The sequence below is a fragment of the Schistocerca piceifrons genome, chromosome 10 (genome assembly GCF_021461385.2).
Source record: "Schistocerca piceifrons isolate TAMUIC-IGC-003096 chromosome 10, iqSchPice1.1, whole genome shotgun sequence".
NCBI classification, from domain to species: Eukaryota; Metazoa; Arthropoda; class Insecta; order Orthoptera; family Acrididae; genus Schistocerca; species Schistocerca piceifrons.
The window spans coordinates 49126922-49151432 of NC_060147.1; the positions used below are offsets into that span (position 1 = coordinate 49126922).

A 24511-nucleotide genomic window follows, 5' to 3' on the forward strand; every position below is an offset into this window, starting at 1 on the left:
ACTGCCCTACTCACTGTACACTGCTGACCTTCCGGATACAGATCGGGTGCAACTTGCCCTGTACGCGTGAGTTGTGGTAAAATTTGCTGTTTTGAAGAGCACACCACTGCGCGTAGTGTAAAGCAGTCGCCTTCCGTTTCTGGCAGTGGCACTGCTGTGGCAATCGCAGCTTTGGTGTCTCCCTCTGGTGGGAAAGGGGAAAAGTTGCCTGTCCATGTGCATTTAAGGGGCGCTATTAGCTCAGCAAGGGGTCAGTCTGTCAGTCTCGGCAAGTCTAGTCAGATGGTAGGCCGGGTCAGTGTGGGGCAGTCAGTGTCTGTCTGTCATCCGGAGTGCTAGTATGTGTTAGGCTGCCAGTCTGCTCGACTTGCTCGGGCAATGATCATTGGCGGTTGGATCGATAGGTTGGTTGGTCACGCACTGGGACACAAGATGACCTGTCCATCTGGAGCGTCGGCGCATGTGAGGTCCCCACGTGAGTCCAGTGGGCCGCGCCGTATAGTGAGGGATAGTGGCTTCGCAGCTGACACGAGAGCAACAGGAGTCAACCAACAACGTCGGTCTCGCCAGGGGGAGCTGCAACACCGTGAGATGGGAGATCGGCGCGCCTTCCTGCATCTGTTGAAGCAGGTGGCAGCGGATGGTTTGGGAGAGTGTTTTGGGGGTGCTGTGCCAGATCTTCGCCAGAAATCACAGGTATTAGAGGTTAAGTGACTCATGATATGTTGTTTCAGTTACTTGTTAAATTCTACTTGTTTTCTTGGTCAGTCTCTCGTCCGCATTTGTTAGGCAGTTAGTGCCTGTCTGTCGGTCTGCCATACGTTAATAGCTGCCCCTGTCATGTTTGTCGGATTCGGTGTTAAATTTATTGCTTAAGGTGTAAAGGCCGAATTCCTGAAATATGTTTTTATCTTGCCTATCATCTTGAGAGGTGGTATATGTGTAATGTAGAGCGTGTTTGTACATTTTATGTAAGACTGCATTTCATGGGTTTTTATTTAAATGGTCATTTTAGTATACAAAGTGCCACCCTTTCACCGTAAGAGTTCTTTTAAAAACAAGTTACACTTTCGGTGGCAAATAATTTTTAATGAGAGTGTTTTGTACCACTTCCATCCCTCATATGGGGTGCATAGTTTATGTGTTTGTGTGAGTTGTTAAAATTTTTAGTTTAAAGTAATCTGGTGTGTTGCAGATTTGCACCAGTGTAGTCTTTCAGAGGTGTTTGTGAGCGGTTGTGACTACGGCCATGTTAAAAGGGAGCGGCAAAGTTCTCATCCCAAAAGCTCATACTGTCAAAAAGGAAGAATTTTGTTATTTCTGCCTCTGAATAAATTGTAACTTGATATTTACAAGGTGCTTTCTGATTATAAATTTTAAATCTATTTAAAAAAAAAAAAAGGAAAAAGAAAAAAAGAAAAGAAAAAAAAGAAGGCTTTTAGGAATAAAATTTCCATTTATTTACCCACTGGCAACTATTTCCACGCTCACATAGTGTGACTAAATGTGTTAATGTTCTTGATGAATTGCTAGTAAATAAAGTAAATTCTTAAGAAAAGGTTTTGAAAGTAAATTCACGGTTCAACGTGGACAATACTGCAGTGTACTGCCGCAGCATGCAGGTGCAACTGTTGCAAAGGTGACTGCAAACCACGGCCACCAAACTGGAAGACTGGGCAGTGTACAATGCCACCAAATTGCAAACACAGAAAACTAAACGCACGGAAACTAAAGAGTACACACAAAGGATACTTATGGAAGAAATATCATTACAAATGCTGAAACTTCGTAAATTGCCTGAAACCCAGAACATGGAGTTTCAACGAATGGTAGTGTAACGAGCCACGGGCGAGTTAGAATCTAGCCGTTCAACAAACGCTACAGCAGTGACTTAGGACTTTTATAATTTCACTTGTATTAGGCATTGTATATCATGAAGAGATTGCTTATGCTTCATGTCGCCCTTTGCTTGTGACATCTCATTGTACATTTCTCAAAATTAAGTATTGTCATTGATCTTACTGTAATAAACTTCATTAATACGATTTGCTTGAATTGTTGCCTAGCAATCCGAGAGGCAGGTTTCCTAGACACCCCTATATTAGATGAGTGGACAGGACACAACAGTATGTTATGATATCACTTTGCTTCGTACTGTACATTGGAGTATCTACTCGAATTTTATTTCTTCGTCATTTGAGTGTTCACGAATTGAGAATGTGATGATGCGACTGTCTGATTATATAAAGTGTAATGTGCTCTCATTCTGTGTTCTGATTGGCTGAAGAGATTATGTGTCCTGTACTCAGATAGTGTATCAAAAGCACACTGCACAGTGCAATCTCAATTTCACAGTTTCCGAAAGTATTGTGCCCTATTCAATAGATTTCATAATTATACTTGATTATTGTGAAAATACGCAGTTTCAACACTCCAGCACATTAAAGACCTATCCAAGAAATGTCCTTTTTTCCATGGTTTTTTGTGCTACAATGCTTGCAAGTGCAATACTGATATATAAAAATTCTGCCTTTTATATAGGCTATGTACATGTACAGTAGAATTATTTAATATAACTACTGACCATTCAATTTTGTTCTCATTCACTTCTAAGATCAACATTCCTGAATGACTCCATTGCAACATTTTAGCACTTAAACCTGTCTAGTGATACCATAGCAGGCGTTAAAATGTGTATAAAAAATCTCAAGTATTGTAAAATAATAATTTCAGAAAAAATGATGATTGTATTATCTGTTGTAGCATAAAATTAATAATGGATTCAAGTACAAAATAACTTTTTGCTGCCAGTCATGTTTTGCTTTTTATTTATCTTTTGCGTGATGCTTTCGGGGAAATGAGTCCAATTTTAGTGTACGGTTTTTTGTGTTTCATGCCATCTACTCAACATTATGTTCATGTGTGAGCTACTGCATAGTTCTGCTGCCTTTACTGTAGTATATAAATCACAAATACATTAACTGTGAATTCCAAAACAAATCTGCCACTAACTACCTCAAGAGCGATGATTAATTACAATTTTCTATGTTTATATGTGACAGTAAACTTAACAGAACAATGCAGCACTTCAGACCAAAAACATAATGAATAAATTGCATAACGCACAAAAAGTGCACTTAAAACTCTGAAGTCTTTCAGAGTTTTTCCGAAATCCAGTTTTACAATCTTTGCACATTTTTATTCGCTGGCTAATACAACACCAACATGAACAATATGGAAGTGAAGATGATGGTAGACCTCCACTTCCACCCACCTCTATTCGACCACGAAACACTCTAGCAGTTGAAAAATTTGCTGTATGTTTCTCATGGAATTTTGATGTCACTTGCGAGTGATTCTGGACCAAAATGTTGTGTACCACTTTCCACAGAAACGTGCACTTAGGCCATAGAGTATAAATATCTCTGAAGTGAGCATTCGGATGCGCAGAACAGATTTTGTGCTGTCAACATACACTGCCAACCTGGTCACGCAATCTCGGGACACAGTAGGTTTGTCCGTAAAGTGCCCTGTACATTTAGAATGGTATTACATCACTAGTACAGACAGATTCTCTTCATAGGTATATATGTTTCATAAACATCATAACAATTTGTATTTGTTACCTGGAATAAACTGGTTTGAAGAGAAATTAAGGAAACCAAGAAGCTGAAGCTTCGAAGAGCTCCTCTGTGACAAGTGTCACAGCTGAGATCTGAGATGCTCCCATTTTTTGGTACCTGGATTAGCCACCACAATTTTCTGCATTGAATGGCATTTAATCATATTTCTGAGTCTGACATAGTAATTTTTTGCTGCGACAGTATTGCAAAAAGACTTTATAGCAAAACAGTGCCTCTGAGTATCCAAAAACTATCGAATTTGCACATATGTAACAGCGACTTTATCAGCTGCTTCATTGATTTTTGGCAATTTTTATCCATTTATTTTCCTCTTTCTTGTAGGCTAACACACAGTGCTGCTTCCTGCTAACACTGACATATACATTTAATGCACCTGCTTCCCACCACATAACAGACAAAGGCAGAGATTACTAAAAGATTAGATCATTGGTTAAATGCACTACAAAGCCAAATGCATCCCACATATTACAGCTTTACGACATGTTGCGTCCTCTTTTCACTGATACCCCCCCACCCACCCTCCTCCCCCTCCCCCTCCCAAAAAAACACACACAGTATACTGCAAGAAATTATAATACTGAGCCTCCCCCCTACCATTTATTTTAACTCTTCAGTGTCGGGCCATTTAACTGCATGAAGGGACACACATAAATGGCATCTAATGCAACAATATTTTATGTTCATTTATTAATGGTAAAGAAAATAAAGTAAATGCCAGGAAAGCAGCTCGTTCTGTAATTTGCTTATACTGTGGGTCTGTCTCTATGTGTGTGTGTGTGTGTGTGTGTGTGTGTGTGTGTGTGCGTGTGTGTGTGTGTGGGGGGGGGGGGGGGGGTTTATTTTTTATTTTTTTGTCCGACTTTTGTTCCCCTATTATGATCAGCAGAATATACAACCCAAGTCTGAGGATGCCAATACTGTAATAAAAATAAACAAAGCAATTACTTGACTTGTGCAGAAGATGTATTATGATAAATGCTGAAATTTCACTCACTGCTTTTGTGTGCTTCACATTCCTTTTAGTGTCCATGTAAGTTCCTATTTACTTCAAATTTTCTATGTTCTAACAAGTTGCTTCTCCCCCCCCCCCCCCCCCCTCTCTCTCTCACATGCACACACACACACACACACACACACACACACACACACACACACACACCTTTTCTTCTCTATTTTCCAAACATCCTGTCTAACCAAGAGCAGAATATTTCACAAAAATTTTGCTTTTGAATAAAACATTAAACTGTTTCTTCATATTACATAGTACCACATAAGGATTACATTTCAGTTTAAAGCGAAGTGGCCACAAGTTACACAGATGTGATCTGTCAGAAATGTATAAACAGGAAAGAAGCCAAATGTGTATGTCTTTACTGTGGTTCATAATTGTCAAAAGAAATGGCCATTTTTTTGAGTTGTGGATTTAAATACCCTTTTATGTGTATCAGTTACATGAAGTGACACACATCTTGCAATGTACTGGTAACATATATAACATTTCTTCGAACTGCAACCAGAACACCATAGTATGTGAAAGTATTCATACAACACAAACTTTTTTCCCTGCTGTATATTTCCCTTTGCACTTGCAGTCACAACAGTAATTCATACTGCTATTACAAATAAACAAATGGTGAAAATGCAACAAGTAAGTGTAATACTAAAAGTTTCGAGATCTGCAGAAAGCACAAACAAACACCAGTATACTGAGATCATCTGACAATCAAAGGCTAATGTTGATAATGTACGAAAAGATAGATTGCTCCTTACCATAAAGAAGACACATCAAGTTGCAGACAGGCAAGTTAATGTTGACAAAATGCACAGTACACAATGCTCACTCCTGAGATATTTCTACACTATGGCTTAGGCCTGCATTTATCATAGGCCACAGTTTCAGTGCAATGACATCATGCACAGTCTATATTACCTATGGTCTACAATTCAAAGCATGCAACACATGATGATGTCAGCCAATAGTAACGTATGTGCTGAGTAGCAGGAACACACAAATAGGAAAAGTTCATGGTTTAAATCAATATACAGGGTGTTTCAAAAAGAATATACATATCTTGAATGCATTTATTTATTAAACTTTAAGGCATACAAATATGAAACTTAACACACATATTCACGAATCTCTGAAGTTCAGATTACAGATGTTCAATACGTCCCCCATCACCGACATGAACAATATCACATCGATACTCAAATTCCTCCCATGCTCAGGCAACCATGTCCTTCGTCACTTATGTATGGCAGTACAGATCCGGTTCTTCAACTGCTCCAGGTTCTGTGGGAGCGGTGGCACATAAACGTAGTGTTTAACGAAACCCCAATGTAGTCTCCTTGTGGATTAATACACTCGGTCCAACGATGTTCCAGTGCCTTGATCCCATCTCGAAAATGAGTTTCCTCCAGGCCTGCTAAATAGTTGTCAACTCCGCCTATCAGTTCTTTGTTTCCGTGAATTTTTGTCCACCAAGAAAAATTTTCAGTTTTGGGAAGAGATGGAAGTCTGATGGAGCCCTGCCAGATGAATAAGGTGGGTGTGGCAACAATTCATACCTCAGTTCCCGTAATTTTGCCATGGGGATGGCACATGTGCGGGCGCGCATTGTCTTGGTCGAAGATGACTTTCTTCCTAGCTAAACCTACCTTTTTTGGTGTATCTTCTGTTGCAATGTGGCCAGGAAGGTAGCATAGTAATCTTCAGTAATTGTTTGCCCAGTGGGGGGAGAATGTACAAACAGAACCCCCTTCGCATTCCAGAACACTGATGCCATCACCTTTCCCGCCAAAGGCATTGTCTTTGCTTTCTTCAGTGGCAGAGAATCAGCATGTTTCCGCTACTTTGACTGTTGTTTTGTCTCTGGGGTATAATAGTGCACCCAAGTTTCATCTCTTGTCACAAACTGATGCAAAAAAATCTTGTTCATTTCTCCCAGAACGAGCCAAACATTGTTCCGATATGTCCATTCTCGTGTGTTTTTGATCCAGCATCAAGAGTCGTGGCACCCATCTTGCAGATAATTTTTTTCATTTCTAATTCTTCAGTTAAAATGTGATATATGCTTTCAGATGACATCTGGTAAGTGTGAACAATTTGATGCACTTTTAATCGGCAATCATCCGTGACCATTTTGTGCACTTTTGGAATGATTTCTGGAGTAGTGACACATCTTGTCCATCCACTGCGCAGAGCATCATCTGAGCTCTCCTGAACAAATTTAAATTCATTTGTCCACTTGACAACAGTTGAATATGAAGGAGCAGAGTCCCCTAGTGTATTCAGTAAATCGGCATGAGTGTCCTTTGCTTTCATATGTTTCTTTATGAAGTACTTAACCACTCCTCAAATCTAGATTTTTTTCCATCTTCACAAATCACTACTCGGGAACAATAACAGAGCCATGTCACCGCCACAGCTCTCTTCCGAAAGCACTGACGTGGCACGTGTTTACAGGTAACAGTGCAATGAATATCACACGAACAACTCGTTGTGCTAGTGCTGACCTCTCATGGTGACTCAGAGAACTTTTCAAACCACTCTCATATTATATAACATTTCCAATCAAATTTATATCCACACAGCACTAAAAAAAAGCTAGTAAGAAGGAATGTAAATTTCTTGCAAAAATAAAAAAAATATCAGTTATTTGTATATGCCAGAACTAAGAACAGTAAGATTTTCATGACTTAAACTGTATAAAAATTAACAAGGTTACTTATGACGCCAAGAAGCTGTATAACTGGCAGTTTACATTCTTCTCCAAGAGTAAATATAAAGCCTTGGGTGGAATTACAAAAATAAAACACAGTTTGCTCCCAGTCTATAATTTATTGAAGAACAGCATTCTGTAAATTTAATATGAAAACAACACTAATTAAGAAATAACATCAAACCTAGAGGAGGTATCAGGCAAGCGTCGGAATGTGTCTTGTGATCAAAAAACATTGTGTTTTATGGAAGGCAGACGTGTAAAATTCTGCTAAGCTTTTCAGTGCAGTTTTTGGGAAGCCCTTTTTCTTGGAGTAGGATTGGATTGTTTGGGGGAAGAGACCAAACAGTGAGGTCATCAGTCTCATCGCATTAGGGAAGGAAGTCAGCCGTGCCCTTACAAAGGAACCATCCCAGCATTTGCCTGGAGCGATTTAGGGAAATTACGGAAAACCTAAATCAGGATGGCCGGACGCGGGACTGAACCGTCGACCCCCCGAATGCGAGTCCAGTGTGCTACCACTGCGCCACCTCGCTCGGTTTCTTGGAGTACCATTACTATATTATCATGTTTTGTTCTTTATTACGTCATAATGCATTACATGGCAGATGAAGAAAATGTGCACTCGGAATACAATGAACAGTCGAAATTAGCTAAAAGCGGGGAATGAAACACTTGACTGAAATAAACTTACTGCCTCTGCAGAGAAGATTATAAAAGCCAAATTTCTCTAGAAAACTGCCAAAAAAACTTCATTGTTCTCCAAAGTGATTATTGTTTCATTGCCAATAACATGAAAATAAAAATCAGAAAACAAACTAAACATATCTCAGTCATCTGTAATTATGTGAATGTATTTTAATCCATTTGATAGCTCCCAGCCATAGAAACCTGTTTTGTTTTCATCTAATGCGAGAGCTGTAAATGAAGAGAGAACAGCAAAATCACGAAACATAAACGTGGGTCACATGGAAACTTCTCCCCATTATGACTGACTACTCTGTGCATGTGCGAACCTGGCAGCTTGGCCGCACCAGAAAGTTTTTCTGGACAGCATCTGGCTACTTGCTGTTACTGCTTATACTTCTAAGAGCCACACTTCATGTAGTAAGAAGCGGGAGGAGGCACTGCTGATGTGCGAGTTGAGCTCTGCGCATGTGCCTACTGGCAACTGCTGAAATGAACCTAGTTTAGAGGTTGTGATGCCACACTCACCAAAAGCAGTTGTTCTTATGAAGTATTGTATAGTCTTCACCCCAGAGCTTTTGATCATTTTGCTGTCGGCAGATGCTTGTGCTGGCACCGTGTTTTATTGTTGTAAATGGCACATTTTCTTTGCACCTTAAGTTTTATATTGGTGTTTTTCTCTCGATTATGTTTTATTGCTGCATTATTATTCTGCATTAGCGGGCTAAAGTAAAATTCTTTGTTAAGGGTATCAGTTCTTACCAGTCAAATAACAAAAATTTAATTCAAAACTAAAACAATGAAAAATTCCCGATTTTTCCTGGTTTTTTCCTGGAGGAAAAGATTTTCATGTATTTCCTGGATTTCCCGGCTGTCCCTGGATATACAGGGCCAAACTTTCAGGAAACATTCCTCACGCACAAATAAAGAAAAGATGTTATGTGGACATGTGTCCGGAAATGCTTAATTTCCATGTTAGAGCTCATTTTAGTTTCGTCAGTTATGGAGAGTGCTACGAGAGAACCAGTTGTTTCCATACCATGTACAGCGTGTGCAGGCACTGTCGGCAGCTGATTGGCCTCCACGTGTACACTTCTGCGAATGGTTCACTCAACAATGTGTCAACCCTCATTTCAGTGCAAATGTTCTCTTTACGGATGAGGCTTCATTCCAACGTGATCAAACTGTAAATTTTCACACTCAACATGTGTGGGCTTATGAGAATCCGCATGCAATTGTGCAATCACGTCATCAACACAGCACAGCGATTCGGTGACCGATGGATTGGTAGAGGTGGACCAATTCCATGGGCTCCACGCTCTCATGACCTCAACCCTCTTGACTTTCATTTATGGGGGCATTTGAAAGCTCTTCTCTACGCAACCCTGGTACCAAATGTAGAGACTCTTCGTCCTCGTATTGTGGACGGCTGTGATACAATACGCCATTCTCCAGGGCTGCATCCACCCATCAGGGTTTCCATGCGACGGAGGGTGGATGCATGTATCCTCACTAACGGAGGACATTTTGAACATTTCCTGTAACAGAGTGATTGCAGTCACACTGGTACGTTCTGTTGCTCTGTGCTTCCATTCCATGATTAAAGTGATTTGAAGAGAAGTAATAAAATGAGCTCTAACATGGAAAGTAAGCGTTTCCAGACACACGTCCACATAACATATTTTCTTTCTTTGTGCGTGAGGAATGTTTCCTGAAAGTTTGGCCGTACCTTTTTGTAACGCCCTGTATACGAGAGGGAACCCAAAAGAAACCGGACTCCGAGGGCACTGCCACTCATAGATGTAGTGCAGGGTTCTCACACTAGATGGTGTTAGTAGAGACCTTCATGAAACAGCTGTGCAGACGGCGTCAGTGTAGAGCTGAATGTGCAAGTGTGGTAATGTGTTTCTCTGACTGTCGGCGGGTTACCTCTGCAAAGTCGTTATGGCAACTTTAAAAGAACAAAGAGTGTGTGTGAAATTTTGTTTCCTGCTTAAAAAAGACTGCAACGGAGACACACCAAATGATTCAGGAAGCTTTCCAGGAGGACACTATGAGCCGCACACAGGTTTTCGAGTGGTTTGGACGCATTAAACATGGTGAGATGTGTGTCGAAGACCGAGCTCGTTCTGGACGCCGTTCAACATCGCGAAATGAGGAGAACATTGAAAAGGTCTGCCAAAAGATCAACGAGGATCGCCACCAAATGATCGACCAAATTTCAGCAGAGACAGGAATCAGTTGGAGCTTGTGCCAGTGGATTTTGAGTGAGGATTTGCACACGAGATGTGTTGCTGCTAAATTTGTTCTGCGCCTTCTCACACAGGAGCAAAAAACCATCCGCATGAATGTGTCAGCACTTGAAAACAGAGATTGCACGTGATCCAAACTTCTCGAACAAAGTCATTACAGGGGATGAGAGTTGGTGTTACAAGTATGACCCAGAAACCAACCAAGTATCAAGCCAGTGGACCACTCCCAACTCTCCCAGACCAAAAAAAAGCGAGGCAAGTGAGGTCAAATGTGAAAACGACGATCATTGTCTTTTTTGATGTTCGTGGAATTGTGCATTGGGAATTCGTACCCCCTGGCCAGACTGTTAACCAGCACTTTTACTTGGATGTTTTAAGGCATCTGTGAGAGGACGTGAGGAGGAAATGCCCGGAACTTTGGCGATCAGGTGACCGGTTTCTGCATCACGACAACGCTCCAGCACACACGGCCTTACGAGTGACCCACTATTCAGCATCTCTGAGGTGGTCTGTCATTCCCCATGCTCCGTATTTGCTGGACCTAGCCCCGTGCGACTTTTTCCTATTTCCACGAATGAAAAAAATGCTAAAAGGAGAGCATTATGATGATGTGGAGGCGGTAAAAACAGCTTCGCAAAGGGCACTGGACAATATCAAACTTGAAGAGTTCCAAACATGCTTCCAACAGTGGGAAAAAGAGACTTGACAAGTGCATCGCATGTAATGGAGAGTATTTTGAAGGTGACTGAAGTAATTTTGTAAAAAGGTTCATGAATAAATTTTTTATGACAACAATCTGGTTTCTTTTGGGTCCCTCCTCGTACACCCTGCCAGTAGAAGCCAGAGGAGGAGACTGCTGCTCCGGCCAGGAGTGGGAAACGATTCCCAAAGATAGTGCGCCAGGAACCACAAGAGGTGGTGATCAGTGGGAGAATTGATTCTGAAAAAACTGTGATAGTGGGAGTGACAGCTGCGGCTTTTGCATAACTGGACCTCATAGTGACAGCTCGTATGCATTCGTACATTTTACGACAGCTGATCAACAAATTAATATTTCTGCAAATGTTTCCTTTCCTTTCTTTAAAACTGAGCAAGCTGGTGAACTTAGAGGATCATGTTCTATGCAACTGACACACAGGGTTGTCACTCACAAGAATTACTTTCGTAGAGTGAGCATCCGCAGTTACCACATTTTGGGTCGGCTGCACAGTAGACTGACATACGAGTGAAGCGTAAGCGTCTGAAGTTCCCATCAGTGGTGGGATACGAGATTAACTTTCCGGGGATGACATTCCCGTCAAAGGCCCGTTCCTGTTGTATCATCCTCAGGACCTTTCTGAAAGCGCCTGACAAACCGTACAACTCGCTGCTCGAGATTAGCCTGAACCTCCTCGTCTGCATGGAGTGTAAGGCCTCAGTGGGTGACAATTCCTTGCACCAACACCTGATGCAGTACTGCAGGAACCAAGATAATTTAAATTTACTGCAGTATCATGTCATGAAGTAGCGAACATCATACAATCTTAAACCTGTGGGCTGGGATGAAATTCCAACAAATATCATAAAGGCTGGAAGTGACAGCATTGCACCTGAACTCTGTAAAATAATAAACCAATCATTTGAGGAGGGCTGCTTTCCAGACAGACTGAAATATGCTGAAGTATGTCCAATCTACAAAAAGGGAAAAGAAGATGATTTTGTAAATTTCCGCCCAGTGTCTATACTCCCAGTTTTCTCTAAAATAGTTGAACAAATAGTACGTAATCAATTAGAAAAGTACAATAAGGAAGGTAATATTATTCTCAATAACCAATATGGGTTTAGGAAGGGACGAATCACTTTACAAGCTGTAAATGAACTAATCTCTAAAGTAAGTAAATGCCTTGACAACAAACAAAGTGTATCTGGTATTTTTTGTGACCTCTCAAAGGCATTTGACACAGTAAACCATAAGCTATTGCTCCAAAAATTGGGTACTTATGGCTTCCATGAAAAATCTATAAGATAGTTTTCATCTTATGTCAAAAACAGATAACAAGGGGTGGTGATACATCAAAAGGGAGAGAAAACTTGCTCTAGCTGGAAAGAAATTCAAGCAGGCGTGCCCCAGAGCTCGATAGTAGGACCACTTCTGTTCCTATATTACATAAATGACATGCCTAGCAAAGTAAATACAGATGCAATACTTTATGCAGATGACTCAAGTGCTGTAGTCTGCTGCGAAAACACTGATGAATTAGTAAGGACCACAAAACAAACTCTACAAGAACTTGAACAATGGATAAAAGATATATAATCAGAGCAATGACAGGAACCAATAGTAGACATTCATGCAAAAGCACTATTCAAAAGCCTGGACTTCATGACAATCCCTTCCATCTTCATATATGAATTACTTCTCTTTGAACAGAAAAACTCTCATCTGTTTGAAGGAAATACATTCACACATGTCTATGAAACTTAGACATAAATTGAAATACATGCTACCCTGTCACTGACTCACAGTATATGAAAATACTCCATATTACATGGCTCTGAAGATCAGAAATAACATAAGGTCAATATTCGGGGAATCCACATTGGAGGCCATTGGCACATACCTAAAAAGCAAATGTTATTATAGTCTAGAAGAATTTTTAAATGAATAAAAAGCAAATGTTATAGCTTAGAAGAATTTATAAACAGGGAGTAAGGATATAAGTACAAATCGTATACTTTCGAAGCCATATAGATACAAAGTATACACGTTCACTGTATATTCATGTTTATATATAGAACTATAGTTTGAATGGCGGTTTGTATTCCGTTCAGTACATCCGTACTTCATATAAGTGTGTGAAGGCTGTGGTAATGATTCGATGAGTTACGATAAGATTTAAAATATAATGTGGTAATTTTATTATAATAAGCAATGTATGTATTACGTATTTCCTGTAGTATATAAAATACTGTAACAACTTAGTTTAAAGGCTGACAAGTCACCAATGTTCTCAATCGAATTATTGTATAAAAACATGTTATGTGACAATAAAGTACCTTATCTTATCTTACCGTATGCATAGGGCAACAGTCACTGGTTTGTCACCCAGGCCAACATGTGCCTCAAGAGTAGCACATTGAACAGCAGAGGTGACTCGAATCAATAGCGATCTCCATTGCGCATTTTTCTCAACGATTTAACTTCTAAAAATTTATCTTAAACGTGTTCCACAAAAAATAATGGCTTTGTCACAGTAAAAGTATCCTCATTAGTTTGAGGACATACTAAGTACTCTTTTTCCTAATTTTCTTTTTTAACAATGTCTGAAAAAACAGACTTTGCTGATGATCTTACACAAATGTTCATGTGTCACCAACTGGCAATATCTTCATAACTAATGCAGCTAATTTCAGAAAGATTCCACAATTGCAAATAAATTTCATAAATTTAGTACAGTTGCAAGATCACCACCAATGTGCTTTTTCCAGACACTGTTAAAAAAATGAAAAAAATTATTATTACTAGCCTCAATGGGCAAAATGACAATTGTAATACTAATGAGGATCGTTCAATAAGTAGTGCCTCACTTCTTTTCTCAAAATATATTTATTGTTAAGAGTTAGGATTTGATGACAATATACATCAATATGCCTTGTCCAGGTCCTATTTTTCTACATAGCCTCCATCACATTCTATGACTGTATGCCGACATTGTGGAAGAGCACATATTCCCTGCTGGTAAAGGCTTGTCCTGTAGGCATAGCCATGTTTTCACGGTCTCTATCATTGCAAACGCACTTCCAATGTTGACCAACAACTGCAGAGCCAATTGTCAAGTTGTTATGCGCCGGTCGGCACGAATAATGGCGTCCGCACGACTCAGCACGTCTGGAGCAGTGGCTGTGGCAGGACGTCCCGAGCGTGGCTGATCGTGGAGCTCTGTTTCTGCATTCTCTGAGGCAGTCACTTTCTTTACCCATCACTCAACTGTGCTCCCGTGAACTGCAGCATCGCCATACACTGCACACAAACGTTTCTGGATGTTCTCCCCAGTTTCTTTTTCTGCACACAAGAATTCAGTAACAACATGCTGCTCATAATGTGAGTTGTATGTAGACGCCATTTTGATGCTGTAATACGGCTCTGCCATCTGGCAGAACAGTTCAAAACTTCACCGGCGGGCAGAACAAACATCAAATGTGAAGCACCAACAAGGACATTTGTCTATGTATATTAATGGCTTTTTAAAAAGATGTCGGGCATTTCTTATTGAACGCCCTCGTACATTGAATACGTCTGTCTCCTCAAAATCGTGTGGTGAGAATCTAAGTGAAGCTGCGAGTGGTGGGGCCGTAGACAGTATGTCATATGGAAGTTTGAGTCAGTCCTAAAACGGTGCTCAGGTAGCCGAAGTAGTTAAAACGACCAAGGAGGTATAGTCACAGATGACTGCAGCACCGGAAAGGGAGGTGGTACTGCAACAACTCTGGGCCCATGTTTGCCATGCACACACACACGAAAGAGAGAGAGAGAGAGAGAGAGAGAGAGAGAGAGAGAGTGAGAGAGTGTGTGTGTGTGTGTGTGTGTGTGTGTGTGTGTGTGTGTGTGTGTGTGTCAGGGGTGGGGGGCAGGGGGGTAAGGGGGGGGGGGGGGCGGGAGGAGACTTCACATCATTGAGTCATTGAGAAGATATATGATATCTTCCTGCAAAAAGTTACATTTTCTGCTGTGTACTAACCATTTTTTTTTTTTTTTGTACACAAAAGAAAGCGTTCTTCAATAAGTATCTGTAGATCACGAGAAAATCATAAATAAGAAACTTCCTGGCAGATTAAAACTGTGTTCCGGACCGAGACTCGAACTCGGGACCTTTGCCTTTCGCGAGCAAGTGCTCTACCATAATCATAAATAAACTGTACTGTATAGCACCATTTCATAACTCCCATGGTCCTTAGGAAACTAAAGGAATAAAAATGTGGTGCCATTCTTTTAGTTACTGCCAGTTTGGATTGCATCACATATCCTTACTTTTGTAAAACCTATGTTACAAATCAGTATAAACGTTACTATGTGCACTCATCCTATATCATATCCAGAGCTATCTGTCTGCCCAGAGCACTGTTGTTGCAGTGTATAACACAAATGTGCAGGTGTGTTGTGACTGCAAATTAAAAACTGTGATCCTCACAGAGGCTACAGACACTGGTACTTCTCTGACAAACACCAGTTTTAAAAGTAAACATGTTGAAACCTTGCTAGTACAAATTGCAAAGCATTGCATCTCAAAGCCATAAACATTTAAGAATTTGGGAATTTGGCTGCCTATGATGACCACTGCTTCTCGACGTTGGTGCTCTCTCTCCCTCCCTCCCTCCCTCCCTCCCCCCCCCCCCCCCCCAAGTCCCTCTCCGTCCCCTCCCACCTGTCTGTCTCTGCAGGATACCAAATTTTACACAATTACTGCTCTAAAGAAGGCCTGGTGCAAAATTTCACATCTTCTAAGAAGCAGGTAAAGGCTGTGTATGGTTGCCCTGTGTTGTGCACATAGTTCCGCCTAGTCGGCGCGTACACAACTTTCCCACTAGAGTGCGGCGCCCCGCTACCCACAACAGTGCAGGCGCAGCGCTCATCTGTCTCCGCACTACGAGATGGTGCTGCCTTAGAGACGGACCAAATTCTGCTTCCGTCGATCCACGTATTAATATGTAACGCAGCCAATGAGATTGCTGCTAACGTAGAACCTTTTCTCCTCGCGGATCACACTCGCGCAGTGATACATGAACGCGTGAGGTATTAAAATGAGTGTACAGACCTCCAATCAGTCAGTCTGCATTTGTCTGCACCAGTCTGTACCAGTCTGCATTAGCCTGTACCAGTCTACAGTCAAGTTTCAGTCTGCGCCTAATAAGATTACCACATTCCTGTACATAGCCATGAAGATAAATGAATAGACACTTTGTCAAGTATCAGAGATATGTAAGAATAAGATTAACGTACCAAGACCAAAGGAACTTCTGATTGTCAATTGCAAATAGCATCCAGAATTAAGTTAAGTAAGGTTTATGATTGTTATTATTTTAATAAATGTGTGTGAAAATTAATCAAGTTCTGTTTAAAGTTGGTCACCGTCAATCTGCTACTGTAAGCGTGCAAATGACATTTCTATCGTCTGACCTAACGGCAGAAGATAAACACAACTAACAGGCTTGCTTAGCATTGGATATTTAAAACAGTAAACAGTAAGAAAATAAATTTAAAAAGTATCCTCCAGAATAAAGACCAACAGTATAACCTATAGAATGTCAGACTCACCAAGTGGGTAAGCTTCTGGGTATGAGGCAGTCGCAGCTCCAACAGTTTGTGACATCTTGCGGAGAGCATATAGATGACGTGTGAGGTGACGCCTTGCCACAGGTGTACCTTACGCAAGTACGGGGCATTCATGAAAGTCCGTATCACCTCCCGCTCATTCGTGCTACATCTGCAGGAGTCCGAGTCACAGTGCTTTGATACCCTGCAACATGGTAATATACTGACAGTTCATTCCTGAATAATATCCCCAGCAAGTCAGAGAGAGAATCTGTTAAAACCCCACAGTAGCCTGGTTTAGCTACTATAATAAAAGTTATGTTTCACATGAAATCAGAAGCAAATAGATACAAAAGCTAAGCAATAACAAAAAAAGGTGCCAAACAGATGAGATCAACATTAACATTAACTTTAGGACATACTGGCTCCAATGATGGTAGAAAGGAAACATCATTTACAGTTGAAACTTCCTGGCAGATGGAAACTGTGTGCCGGACTGAGACTAACCCAGGACCTTTGCCTTTCACAGGCAAGTGCTCTACCACTGGCGGAATTAAAGCTGTGAGGACGGGGCGTGAGTCGTGCTTGGGTAGCTCCCCCGGTAGAGCACTCGCCCGCGAAAGCCAAAGGTCCCGAGTTCGAGTCTCGGTCCGGCACACAGTTTTAATCTTCCAGGAAGTTTCCTATCAGCGCACACACCTGTAGAGTGAAAACTTCATTCTAGAAACATCCCCCAGGCTGTGGCTAAGCCATGTCTCCGCAGTATCCTTTCTTTCAGGAGTGCTAGTTCTGCAAGTTTCACAGGAGAGCTTCTTAAAGTTTGGAAGGTAGGAGATGAGGTACTGGCGGAATTAAAGCTGTGAGGATGGGGCGTGAGTCGTGCTTGGGTAGCTCAGTCGGTAGAGCACTTGCCCACGAAAGGCAAAGGTTCCAAGTTCGAGTCTCTGTCCAGCACACAGTTTTAATCTGAGAGGAAGTTTCGTATCAGCACACACTCCGCTGTAGACTGAAAATTTCATCATTTACAGTTGTTTTATTTTTCATACTTTTATTTAACCTCGCTAAATCGACGCTAAGAGTCTTTAAATTTTGGTGGTACACATCGTGCCAGAGGACTGATGTGTATCCCTACGTCTTCCTGTCTTCCTACAGATGAATGATACTTGCAACCGAAAATTATAAAATAAGATGTCATAGATGAGAGCGGTGATATTATGTTGTTGTTTTTTTTTTTTTTTTTTTTTTTTTTTGTTTGTGGTTTTTAGGGCGCACAACTTCAATGGTCATTAGCGCCCTGACTACGTTAAGAATGAACCGCGAGGCACAAGTTTAAAACAACAACTAAAAGGGAAAACACTATAAAAGACAGACTGACAGGCATAGGATTAAAAAACAGCATCATCAAATGTCCTTAGAGAGGTTTGTCAAATTGATAAAACGAAGAACATGAGCAGCTGCTCGTGGGTCATCCGCTAAAATGGCATCTAAAGTACATGGCAGGTTAAGATCTAGACACAGTGTGTTAAAATCTGGACAGGACATTAAAATGTGGCGGACCGTCAGCAATTGCCCACATGGGCAGAACGGCGCCGGCGCAGCCGTTAGCAGATGGCGTTGGCTGAACCGGCAGTGTCCAATGCGTAACCGGGCCAAAACGACCTCCTCCCGCCGAGAAGGGCGGGAGGAGGACGTCCAAGCCGCGGGAAGAGGTTTCAAGGCCCGAAGCTTGTTGTCTGTAAGTGCAGCCCAATCGGCATGCCACAGCGATAAAATGTGCCGACAAATAACCCTGCTACAATCTGATGAAGGGACACAACAAGAAGCTGTCCGAGGCTGGAGGACTGCAGCCTTGGCCATGGCATCTGCAGCTTCGTTCCCAGGGATACCGACATGGCCAGGGACCCACATAAAGCTAACCGGAGAACCGACGTCCACCAGCTGCTGAAGAGAGCGTTGGATCCGGTGCACGAAAGGGTGAACCGGATACGGATCACTGAGGCTCTGGATGGCGCTCAGGGAATCGGAGCAGATGACATAAGCAGAATGTCGGTGGCGGCAGATGTAAAGAACAGCCTGGTAGAGGGCAAAGAGCTCAGCTGTGAAGACCGAACAATGGCCATGGAGCCGGTATTTGAAACTTTGTGCCCCGACAATAAAAGAACACCCGACCCCGTCATTGGTCTTTGAGCCATCTGTATAAATGAAGGTCATATTAATGAACTTCGAACGAAGTTCAACAAAACGGGAGTGGTAGACCGAACCGGGGGTAACCTCTTTTGGGAGCGAGCTGAGGTCAAGGTGAACGTGGACCTGAGCCTGGAGCCAAGGTGGCGTGTGGCTCTCGCCCACTCGAAAGGTTGCTGGGAGTGAAAAATTAAGGTGTTGAAGGAGGCGACAAAAGCGAACTCCAGGGGGTAGCAGGGCAGAGACATACAACCCGTATTGACGGTCGAGAGAGTCGTCAAAAAAGGAACGATAAGACGGGTGGTCGGGCATCGACAGTAGCCGACAGGCATACCGACAAAGCAGTATATCGCGCCGGTAGGTGAGTGGCAATTCGCCAGCGTCAGCATGAAGACTCTCTACGGGACTAGTATAAAACGCTCCGATCGCAAGTCGTAAACCCCACCCCGATGTTGTATGGAGTTGAGGCGGCGTAAGATGGATGGCCGTGCAGAGGAGTATACGAAGCTCGCATAATCCAGCTTGGAGCGGACGATCGACCGATATAGGCGAAGTAGAACGGTTCGATCCGCTCCCCACGACATACCACTGAGAACACGGAGGACATTTAAAGAACGGGTACAACGGGCAGCCAAATATGACACATGTGGAGACCAGCTAAGTTTCCTGTCGAATGTAAGACCTAAAAATTTTGTTGTCACCACGATTGGGAGAGCAACGGGACCGAGTCGTAAGGACGGCGGGAGAAACTCTTTGTAGCGCCAGAAGTTAATACAGACCGTCTTCTCGGCAGAAAAACGGAAGCCATTGGCGACACTCCAGAAGTAAAGACGGTCAAGAGAACGCTGAAGACAGCGCTCCAGGACACGTGTACACTGCGCGCTGCAATAGATGGTAAAATCGTCCACGAAAACGGAGCCTGATACATCAGCTGGGAGGCAATCCATTATTGGATTGATCGCGATAGCGAAGAGAGCGACGCTAAAAACTGAGCCCTGTGGCACCCCATTCTCCTGGCGAAAGGTGTCTGACAGGACAGAACCCACACGTACCCTGAACTGTCGATCCATTAAAAAGGAACGAATAAAAAGAGGGAGGCGACCGCGAAGGCCCCATGTATGCATGGTGCGGAGAATGCCCGCCCTCCAACAGGAGTCGTAAGCCTTCTCCAAATCAAAGAACACAGCCGCGGTCGGGCGCTTCCGCAAGAAGTTATTCATAATGAAGGTCGACAAGGTAACCAGATGGTCAACAGCAGAGCGGCGCCTACGAAATCCACATTGTACATTGGTAAGTAGGTGTCGAGACTCGAGCAGCCAAACCAATCGAGAGTTAACCATTCGCTCCATCACTTTACAGACACAGCTGGTAAGCGAGATGGGTCGATAACTGGAAGGCAAGTGCTTGTCCTTCCTCGGCTTAGGAATCGGAACAACAATAGACTCACGCCAGCATGCGGGAACATGTCCCTCAATCCAGATGCGATTGTAAGTACGAAGAAGAAAACCTTTACCCGCAGGAGAAAGGTTCTTCAGCATCTGAATATGAATAGAATCAGGCCCTGGAGCGGAGGACCGTGATCGGCCAAGTGCGTTTTCGAGTTCCCGCATGGTGAATGGGGCATTATAACTTTCACGATTCGAGGAGCAGAAGTTAGGTGGCCTAGCCTCCTCTGCCTGTTTGCGGGGGAGGAAGGCAGGGTGGTAATGAGCGGAGCTCGAAACCTCGGCGAAAAAGCGGTCGAAGGCATTGGAGACATCCTCAGGGGCCACAAGGATGTCATTCGCGACCGTCAAGCCAGAAACTGGTGAGGGGACCTTAGTGCCAGATAGCCGGCGCAGGCTACCCCAGACAACAGAAGAAGGAGTAAAACTGTTGAAGGTGCTTGTGAAAGCAGCCCAGCTGGCTTTCTTGCTTTCTTTAATAATACGACGACACTGAGCACGTAATCGTTTATATTTGATACAATTCGCCACTGTAGGGTGGCGTTTAAAGGTGCGTAAAGCACGTCGACGAGCACGTAAAGCATCTCTACATGCTGCGGTCCACCAGGGGACCAGTACGCGACGTGGAGAAGAAGTAGGGTGAGGGATGGAATATTCAGCAGCAGCGAGAATGACTTCCGTGAGGTGTGCGACCTGACGATCGCAGCTTGTGAAGGTTTGGTCCTGAAAGGTCGCCCTGGAAGAGAAGAGCCCCCAGTCTGCCTTGGAGATGGTCCAACTAGAGGAGCACGGAGAGAGGGTATGCTGCAGGAGATGGATAACATACGGGAAGTGGTCGCTCGAATATGTATCAGAAAGTGCATACCACTCAAACCGGCGTGCAAGTTGGGGAGTACATATAGAGAGGTCTAAATGGGAATAGGTGTGAGATGTGTCCGAAAGAAAAGTAGGGGCGCCAGTATTGAGGCAGACAAGATTGAGCTGGTTAAAAAGGTCTGCTAACAGGGAGCCCCTCGGGCAGGATGCGGGAGAGCCCCAAAGGGGATGGTGGGCATTGAAGTCTCCAGTTAACAAAAATGGTGCAGGTAGCTGAGCAATAAGTTGCACCATGTCTGCCCTGGTAACGGCAGATGACGATGGAATGTAAACGGTACAAATGGAAAATGTAAAAGTGGGGAGAGCAATGCGGATGGCAACTGCCTGCAGGTCGGTGTGCAACGTGATGGGATCGTAGTAAATATCATCCCGGACCAGCAACATAACCCCTCCATGAGCCGGGATATCTACCACAGGGGGTAGGTCAAAACGCACAGAGGTATAGTGTGCCAAGGCAATTTGATCGCATGGGCGTAGCTTCGTTTCCTGGAGGGCTACGACGAGCGGACGGTGCAAGCGGAGCAGCAACTTCAAGTCCTCTCGGTTGGAGCGAATGCTGCGAATATTCCAGTGAATAAGTGCCATCGTAAGAAGAAAAGGAGTCACCTCGAAGGCCGCTGAGGGCCTGGCTTCGAGCGAGCACTGCCGCCGCTATCAGTAGGCGGACAGTCATCATCCATTGGGTCTATAGGTTCATCGGCCATCTTGGGAAGATGGCCGGGAGGGGGAGCTTCCTCCGCCGGTGAACGGCCAGATGTTCGGCTACCAGCGGTGCAGCCAGGCGAAACGGATGACGGCCTGGGGCGGCAACCGCTGGGTGGCGCAGGAGAAGAAATGCGCCGTGGCGGAGAAGGAGAACTGTGCTTCCTATGAGCCTTCTTGGAAGGACGTTTGGTGGAAGTACCGGTCGAAGGCTGGGAGGTCGAGGTACGTAGGAAGTCTGCACGGGACGGTTCCTTCTTGAAGGCCCGTGCATCTGACTTCTGGGTCTTCGTCTTAGCAGGAGCTGATGAAGGGGCTGGTGTCTGTGGGGTGATGGGAGGAAGAGGAGACGTCGACTGCGCGATCTTAGCACTGGCCGAACGGACGACCATGGTGCTGAAGGTCAGATCGCATGTCTGGGTTGCCACCTCCCTGGTAGTCCGAGGAGAGGCGAGGACAGTACTGTATTTCCCCGCTGGGAGCAGCGTGGGCTTCCTACTAGCCAATAGCTTGCGAGCAGCCGAGGTGGACACTTTCTCTTTGACCCGAATTTCTTGGATACAGCGTTCTTCCTTATAGACAGGACAGTCGCGGGAGGATGCTGCATGGTCACCCTGACAGTTCACACAACGAGGAGACGGAGGTGGACAGTCACCCTCATGGGCATCCCTGCCACAAGTGACACATTTAGCCGCATTGGAACAAGACTGTCGAGTGTGACTGAAACGCTGACACTGGTAGCAGCGCGTAGGTGTCGGGACATAGGGGCGAACAGAAATAACCTCGTAGCCCGCCTTGATGCGCGATGGCAGCTTAACACTATCGAAGGTCAAGAAAAGTGTCCGGGTCGGTACAAGGTCATTGTTGACCTTTTTCATGACCCTATGGACAGCCGTCACGCCCTGCTCAGCGAGGAAAGATTGAATCTCCTCGTCAGTCAATCCGTCGAGGGAGCTGGTATAGACTACACCACGAGACGAATTCAAAGTTCGGTGAGCCTGCACCCGGACAGGGAACGTGTACAGGAGTGTGGCCCGAAGCAGTTTTTGTGCCTGAAAGGCGCTCTCAGTTTCTAGTAATAAGGTACCGTTACGCAACCTGGTACAAGATTTGACAGATCCGGCTATGGCATCTACGCCCTTCTGGATAACGAAAGGGTTGACAGAGGATCGAGAAACGACGAGGAACTGTGGGGCAGGCGGTAGTACTTTTGTCACTGGTGGCTGGTCATGTTTCCGTTTTTGGGCAGAAGTCGAGAGAGATGGAGTGAAATCCATTGCGGAGGAATGCCCCATGATTGCCAGCGTCTCCGATGGCGCGCTCCTTCCTTGTGGGGACCCTCTCAGAGGGCACTCCCGCCTTAGGTGAATGTTTACACCTCAGGTCACACCTCCCGAGAAACAGACGGAGGGACCAATCGGCATGGTCAGAAGGTATCAGCTCAGGCAATCACCCCTCCCCGTGCCTGGCCTTTACCAGGGGGTACGCGCGTGCCTTACATGTCTACCCAGGGCGGGGAATTACGCGTTACCCCGTCACCGGCTACACGTGGGAACGCGTGGGTCGGCCTTCAGGCGCGCACAGGGAGGAAGGAAGAGGAGGAAAAAGGAGAGAGAGAGAGGGAGAGAGAGAGAGGGAGAGAGAGAGAGGGAGAGGGAGAGAGGGAGAGAGGGAGAGAGGGAGAGAGGGAGAGAGAGAGAGAGAGAGAGAGAGAGAGGACAGACTGTCTCAAACGCTGAGGCGGAGACCAGAGAAGGCAAGGAGAAGAAGGCAATGAGAAGGCAAGGAGAAGAAGGCAATGAGAAGAAGGCAATGAGAAGGCAAGGAGATTTTGCAGGAGAAAGAGTAAGGAAGACAGTGAGGTGGAGAAGAGCAAAGAAAGGAACCAACCAAAGGTAGGAAGAAACAAGAAGTGAAAAAGCAAAATGACCGCAAATAGAGGTCGTGGAACCATCCGTCTCCGGACGCAGGCACTAACTACCCCCGTGAGGGGGAGGAACTCCTTTTAGTCGCCTCTTACGACAGGCAGGAATAACGCGGACCTATTCTAATCCCCGGACCCGCAGGGGGGGTGATATTATGTGGTGTTGTCATCTTTATCTGCATACTGCGAATGCTACTGAAGGATGACGCAGATCTTCAATACGGAACAGTAATAGCAGGAACTTCCCGAAAGCAAATATCTGCTCAGATGTGGGAATATAAGTTCCTCAGAACACTGGCCTGCCTCGGAGATGCGCTGAGATCTGAAGTGTAGGAACAAACAATTGAAGGTTGTCAAGAAAAGAAAATTATAATCTTCATTCTTTCTGAATCCAAGTTTGGACATGATACACTACTTAAAAAAATGGAGAAACTATTCTTGAAAGCAATGCGGGAACAGAAAGATCAGATGTCTGACAAGCACAAAAAGGCACGGCAGTCGAGAATCAAAGGTAAAGGAGAGCCAAATTATATTGAACATCAACACACTCAAGGTAAGAAGCATTCCTTGTAATGTAGCTATGTTTCAGATGCAATCAAAAATCATCAAAACTTACATGATATAGTGAAAAACTTTATAATCATAGTAATAAATACTGCTTGAATAGTAGTAGTAGAAAGAAAGAAAACAAATTAAGGGAAATTAGTGTTTAACTTCCTGTTGACAATGGCATCATTAGAGATGGAGCTAAAGTTCAGATAAATGTGCAAGAGTATTTATTGCCTT

The 24511-nt window shown here is 43.9% G+C and overlaps 1 protein-coding gene across 2 annotated transcripts in view; it reads right to left on the reverse strand.

Annotated features, from left to right (window-relative positions):
• Positions 1–24511, reverse strand: part of LOC124718989 (SCF E3 ubiquitin ligase complex F-box protein grrA-like) — a 137290-nt gene that overhangs the window by 76650 nt on the left and 36129 nt on the right. For both annotated transcript variants that reach the window (XM_047244659.1, XM_047244660.1), the window contains one exon: positions 16598–16799. In XM_047244659.1, the coding sequence (XP_047100615.1) occupies positions 16598–16799 (202 nt within the window). The remainder of the gene's footprint in view (positions 1–16597; positions 16800–24511) is intronic.